Source organism: Protopterus annectens, chromosome 1.part0 (assembly GCF_019279795.1).
Source record: "Protopterus annectens isolate FY-2018-M chromosome 1.part0, PAN1.0, whole genome shotgun sequence".
In the NCBI taxonomy this organism is placed as follows: domain Eukaryota; kingdom Metazoa; phylum Chordata; order Ceratodontiformes; family Protopteridae; genus Protopterus; species Protopterus annectens.
Genome location: NC_056725.1, coordinates 236030837 through 236038096, shown reverse-complemented (window position 1 = coordinate 236038096; position 7260 = coordinate 236030837). Strand labels below are relative to the sequence as shown.

General features: G+C 38.8%; 1 protein-coding gene across 1 annotated transcript; it reads right to left on the bottom strand.

The window, feature by feature from the left end:
* Positions 1-289: 289 nt before the first annotated feature.
* GJE1 (gap junction protein epsilon 1) lies at positions 290-6602 on the bottom strand. Its single transcript, XM_044071032.1, has 3 exons — positions 6579-6602; positions 5610-5792; positions 290-874 (listed from the first exon to the last, which is right to left on the bottom strand). The coding sequence occupies exons 1-3, from the start codon at positions 6600-6602 to the stop codon at positions 479-481; spliced, it is 603 nt and encodes a 200-aa protein (XP_043926967.1). The 3' UTR covers positions 290-478.
* Positions 6603-7260: the final 658 nt, after the last annotated feature.

Genomic DNA, 7260 nt, shown 5'->3' with positions numbered 1-7260 from the left:
ATAGCACTTCAGGAATGCAGTACCACCTTTATACTGCTCTACAGTGTAAACGGCTGAACATGAATCCAAGCACCTGGTAAGGGGACAAAACCAACAGCCTTTTGAGCTACTCAACATCAAAGGCAAGTGTACTGCCAGGTAAACCACTGACAAGAGCTGATAAGCTGTATTTGTTTTTGAAATACAAGTAACTGCTATCAATTGAAAATTCTTGGTCTGCAAATGCTAAATGTTTAATTTCCAGGAAAAGAATATACATGTGCTTAAATATTATTTTAGTTATCTAAAAGTCCATTGACTAAAAGAGTTTTAACAGGAACAAATAAACAGTCCTTCGTTGGTGATTTGTGGCTGAATTGTGCAGAAGTATTTATATCCTGTGAAGTGTGTGTGTCACCTGTTGTGTGGGGAGAAAGAAGTTAGAGTAAAAAGTGCAAAGCAGACATTTATAAACGGAAGTTAGTTCTGTACATCTTAACTATGTAGATGGCAAAAAGCCCAAACGCCTGCAGAGAATTTCAAAAATCTCTGCAACACACAACGCTATTGTTATAACAGTAAATGTATACATAGCGCTAAGGAAAATGGTCTTTTCAAAATGTTCAGGTACCATACATTTTGTGATACTGACTTTTCTACCCAGAGAACTAGTATCACACATGTAGACTGGGTTGACTTGGAAACCGAAGAGATGACTCTGAAGCCAGAAAGCAACGACCTCTAGGATAATCCTTAACAGCACGGAAATAATGTAGAACACAGTGTAGACAGAGCGTTGCAGAATTTCTTCTTGGTCAATACTTTTACAGGCAGCATAGAGGTGAAAAACAGCTCCAGGAATTAGTACAGTCACTAACTGCAATGCCCAGAAAACCTGCAATTATATGAGACATATTACTTTAAGCCATGATAAGGCTCTAGATAGTTTGCAAGACATGAAATTGACACACTTGCTGTTTTAGTCTAGATGGTGGTGAGAAAGTGTCCTTTTGAATGAGAACTGCTCTGGCTCATAGCAGACTACAGTTACTTACCACACAGCATTATTATATTGGCAGTCTAAAAGCTGGTCCTTGAAAAGGAGCAAATATTAATGTTTGACTCTTCACAGAGTAGATGACATATAAAACAAATTATACAATAAATGATCATTAATATTCAAAATCATGCATGCTGATTGGGCTGTAAATCAAACATATACCAATAAATCTAGCCACAAAAACATCACCGAGCAGCTGGACTTTCTTTTGGAATATGCTGCTTAACCCCACCTTACTATATTTTATGAGCGGCAGGGCAAAATTTGAGAAAAAATCAAGGAAAATCTGCAAAACTCGACACAGCTGAGAGATATGACTGCCAGCAGTACGATAACTCTGTCAGCTGTCTAGAGATTTGCATAATGCCCATCATTTTCCTCTTATTTCTGTCATCGCTCATAACATTTTTAAAATTTCATGCTTAAAAAACAATAGAGACAAAGGTACAAGCCACAAAGACAGCCCTTCTTCCATCCTGCTTCAGCACTACACTGATATACTGTACAAACATGCCGACATTTTATGGTCTGTACATACTGAACAGACCATCCACAGTATGGTTGTTTTCCCCAGGTCTATGTTGTACCTTAAAATTGAAGAGCTGTAAGGATAAGACCTACCTACAGAGTTTTACATACCCTTCCTTTGTTGGTGAAGCCACCGTAAGGAAACATGGTTAGTGTTAAGGCTGTACACTCTCCTAGTAGGTGGTATATTAAAGACCCTAATGCACACTTTATAGCCAGGTTTGTGCATTCAATGGCTGAATACCTGGCCTATATATTCATCAGTTTTCTATACAAGTAGCAAATTAGATACTCCTGTACACTCAACCTCAGGGCAGTACTGCTCCTATACCCACATCAGATGCATCAAGTAAACTATGAAGTTCTTTGTAAAATCAGGGTGCACCAGCATGAGATCAGAGTATAGCATGTTCTTTAGCAGTTCAAGGCATCCTTTGACTCCATGGCCCATTTAATCCTCATGGAGATCTTACCCTTAATCAGGTTGGTGAGAGAGAATGCAGTGTTGGTAAAGTGTGGCTTGAAATTTTTGTAATGTCTGACCTTGTCTAAAATGGGTCTAACTTGCTTCTTAGTGTGAAGCATTGGCCAGTCCCATACTGCCTCCTCTTTTACATTCTTTGGCTTAGTAGTATAAGCCAGATATTTTACTTCTATAATGCCAACTTTGGTTTAACAGGCATTCCCTAACAGATCTACCTGCTGAAAAGAGTTGAAAAAAGCTTGTACCCAGGTGTAAATTCCAGTTTTCTTAATGACCATTCACATCATAGCTACATAAGCAGCAGTGTAGGGGTATGAAGTTTAAGGGCCCTGTCCATTAACCACTGGAAAGGGGCTGGGCACCATGAAGGTCAGATGGGTGGACCTTGACTTGAAATAGGCCATAAGGGGCTGAAAAAACAGTTTTCTCCTTAGCCTTCCTCAGTCAGGAGAATATGCCAGTGGTATTTCATTAGTCCAGGGTAATTAAGCACATAGCCTTCCCTAACCTTTTTGTCAGTTCATTTGCTCTAGATCTGATGAAGTTCCTTGTAACTATATACAATTTTTGGAATGAAAGCACTTATAACAATTTTATTGGATTTATTCTATGAATAAAGCACTTCTATTGTCAAGTACTGGTGGATTTTACATTTGTTTCCAGCTGGTTCCTGCTTGCAAGTTTTGTTGGCTGTAACTGTTTAATTATCACAGGTGTCACAGTGGCATCCCCCACCTGGGGAAGAAAGGTGCCACACATTACTCAAAAACAAGAATTTATAGTGTCTCCTCTAAAGTACTGTTTCTTTTGATGAAATACTACTTTTGAGGCAGTTCTTGGAAGATTTTTTCTTGGAATGTATGCTGTATAAGACTGAAAGGCAATAAGCAGAATTACAAACTCTGGGTTTCAGAGAAATCTCTTGCTCTCAAATAAATTGCCTAACACATGATAAATATAAAATGCAATTCAGAGACAGTTTTAGCTGCAATGAGGAAAATCTCATTATTGGCTTATTTACATGTCACTGAATCACATTTTTCTATTACTAGCACTGACAGTAGTGTACACTGGTAACCCATGCATGATGCAGTGTGTTGGTACAGGCGCACAACCCAGTCTCTCACACACACACACACACACACACACACACACACACACACACACACACACACACACACACACACACACACACACCACCACACACACAACCACACACAACCACACACACACACACACACACACACACACACACACACACACACACACACACACACACACATATTCATCTATCTCCATTCATGCCCCTATGGACATACACACACTCTCTCACTCCCACCCACCCACATGTCTCCACTGAACTTCAATGAACTTACTCACATCAGGATTTCTTCCATTAAAGTTCATGAGTATCAACCATCTTTAGATGGTGTTAATTTTTTCTGCTGACTGGTAATTTATGCAGCCAAGCAGTTCTATAAATTGGAATCTGTAGGCATTTTTTGGAGACAGAGCATGATTAATTTATTAGCTGTCCCCCCAATTTGTCTCATTACCATCTGCCATAACCAACAGGACTACTCCCTGCACTGATTCTCATGCTAGCAGAAAATCAGTGCAGCAGGACAGTTTCTGACTTGGAAAGGTTACTGTGAAGGGAGAGCGGCTTGTCTTAAGGTCTAGCACTCGGGTAACCTTTTCTAAAGCTGCTTTTATTAAAATATAACTTAACTCGTGGTGCTGTGACTTCAGGATGTTATATTAAATTAAGACATGCTATTATTGAGGCAAGTCCCCTCTCATAGTCTTGAATTTGCCTCTTCTGCAGAAGATATTGCCATTACAATGCTTCTAGCAATTATATAACAAGACTGCAAAGATCTTATATTTTTCTATTTTTGGTTTATGAGTTGAATGTAGTGGGCAGCTTCAGCAAACAGTGTCTACAGCAAAGCAGTAAAGTGTATACATACCAATACATGCTTCTGCTATGATTGGGATAAGAATGTAAAATAAGTCTGACTTTCCAAAATATGCTCTGTCCCAAGTATTTGCAGGATTCCTTTCACTGTTATTTTTTGGACAAATCTATTTTTATTTAAACCATAATAAATAACAGGACCACCCAGAAAAAAAGACAATAATAAATCATCTCAAAACCAACATGGTCTATATAATACATACTGCCAAAAGGTTACAAAAACAGTACTAGAGTTCTTATTGTTTTGAGTAGCAGTCACTGTATGTCTTGTACAGAAATTCTAGAATAGGCAGGCAAGAAACATCACAGTGGAATAGCTGCAAGTAGCATATATTTCTTCCTGTAGCCAGCATGTCAAACTAGAATTTCACCTAGTCACCAGAGAAAATTTTCCAATCTGAAATTAATTAATTGGTACTTAACAGTAAGAGTAGGGGAGTTACACATTCAAATTTACATGCACGGATCATGTTGACAAAGGCACCCCTCCACAATCACAATCACAAACAGACTCACACTCACACAGACTCACACTCACACAGACTCACACACACACACACACACACACACACACACACACACACACACACACACACACACACACACACACACACATACCCTCACCCCAAGTGTTTACTGAATTGAACTACTCTGTGACTGCTTCCATACGAGGGAATAGGTGACCACCGTCTTTTGATGGCATGCACTTTTTCCTACAATAATGGTAATTTATGCATCTGAGTGGTTTTCTGAATCACCTGGCAGCATAAACTATGAGCTGCTGCATTATTTGGGGAACAGCACATGGCTAATTAGCATTAGCCACTTCCCAGTATTATCAAATTAGCATGCAGCCCTGCCATAGGGACCGGACCGCACTCCGTGTTGAGGCTTCTGCTAGCTGGAAACCTCAGCGGTAAGGCAATCTAAGAATTGAAAAACCGTACTGTGGGTGGGATACAACCATGTTAAGGCTTTCTGATAGTGGTAAGCTTTTCTGAATACTAGGAATGAACACACAGAAAAATACACACACACACACACACACACACACACACACACACACACACACACACACACACACACACACACACACACACACACACACACACACACACACAGACACTCACAAATAAACACCACCACCCACACACACCAGAACTGTCCAAACCCTGCTAAATAGATTCAGTGCAAGCAGTAATTAAATAATGGACCAAATCACACATTTGTATATCCCTTATTGGCATTAACAAGCACTAGTCCCAAGCCAAACTCAAGCTTTCAGTACTAAAGTCTAGTACAAATTAATGTGAGGAATACCACAGAAACTTTGTATTTATTGCTGTGAATACATAGCAAGAACTCAGCTTCAACAGATATTATGCTGTTTATATTCACTTTAACACTACAGCTGCTTACAGGTTTGTTAATACAGTCACACACACACACACACACACACACACACACACACACACACACACACACACACACACACACACACACACACACACAAATAACAATATTGACTTTGAGTACACATATATTATAACAAACACAAAATGCACACAGTTATTTACCTGAGGGGTAATTGGTCTGAATTGGTTATAACAAAAGAGGTTTATTTCTCTTTTGTCTGGATCACAGCTAAAGTGCAAAGCTTCATTGCCGTACACTGCAAAGCCCAAAACTCCAAGGAAGAACATGCGTACTGATCCAAAGAAAAGTGTATGGAACTGGCCAATTACGGTTGGAGGCCTGAGCTGCAACAGACATATGGTTACGATCAATATTGAAAATACCGATAATGAAAAATCACAAAAGATGCTTTTCACACAAGGTAAACTTTATCATCTTCCATTCTATTGCACTACACTGTTTGTTCATAATAATGTTTCCAGTTATACACAGTATGTATACATCTGTTTAAACAAAACTAATTACAAGTGGTTAGAATTCATAGTATTACGTATGCTCAGGCTTTGTAGGTCAAAGATGTTATGCTGATGGGATCTAGTATTTAGTTCTACATCACTGATTGATAACAATCTTTCATTTTTACAAAAACAGAAATACAGTTGCTGAGAGCAGATCACTTTAATCTGTACTACTTATATTGCAGGTTCAGGCAACCAGGGAGTGAGACATTTCCTTGTGATACATTTGTTTGGAGACACATGGCTGAAGTAACAGCAGATGCAGAGAAATATAACTGTTGCAAATTCCCTGTGGGCAAAGAGATGCATACACTGCCATGCCCACAACTTTAATAACCAAATGCATGGAGGCAGAAGAAGTAATGAGTATTGTGCTCAGTGTACAGTACATGCTTATGTAACTAAAACATGTGTGCTACAGCATGGAGAAAATCCTGCATGTTACTATAGTCACATTTATGCTCCAGTATGTATTTTAGGTAATGTTCTTTAGACACTGAGAAGGGGGTAATGGTCCACGCACACCAATTATAAAGGCACTGCCCACTGTGTACTGCATTTTTATTGCCACTGAGTCACTGACATGCCCACTGGTCATCTTGCTGATAATACCTCCCATACTGCTTGCTGTCGCATGTTGCCGTGGGGGCCATGCACATTTCTTTCCCCTGTGCATTTGGTTATTGATGTTGTGGGCATGGCACCGCATTGTTCTCTTTTCCCACAGGGAATCTACAACAGCCATATTTTTCTGCAGCTTACTGTCACTTCAGCCATGTGTCCCCAGGGAACTGTCTCACTGCTTACGTGCCTGAAACCACTATAAGTACTGTCCTTAGACAACTATTCTTTTTTTTTCTACCATATGAATATAATTTTCTCCAAAACAGTATGATATATTCTATTCAAATTTTCAGGGAATGATACTAGAAAATTATAACCAAAACTTTTTTTTTACATTGGGTTTTTAAGTTAAAAGTCAGTTAGGCATTTCATTTTGAATTTTAATAAGGAAATCAATGTTAATATCATTTTAAGTAATAACCTTTAAAAATATGTACACAATCACTTTGGTATGAGATATGTATATTCTTCTTAAGTCTGAAGTCACAACAATACTACATAGTTATGTTTTACAGGACCATGGACTCACTGGCATGGATGGCAACTGTGTCATGCAACCATTTACACCTGATCAGTACCCACCCTTAGATCATACCACTTTTTATACCTTCTACTCTAAAATCAGCAGAGATTTGCAGCTTTGTTTTAAAATTAATGTTTTGCAAATGCT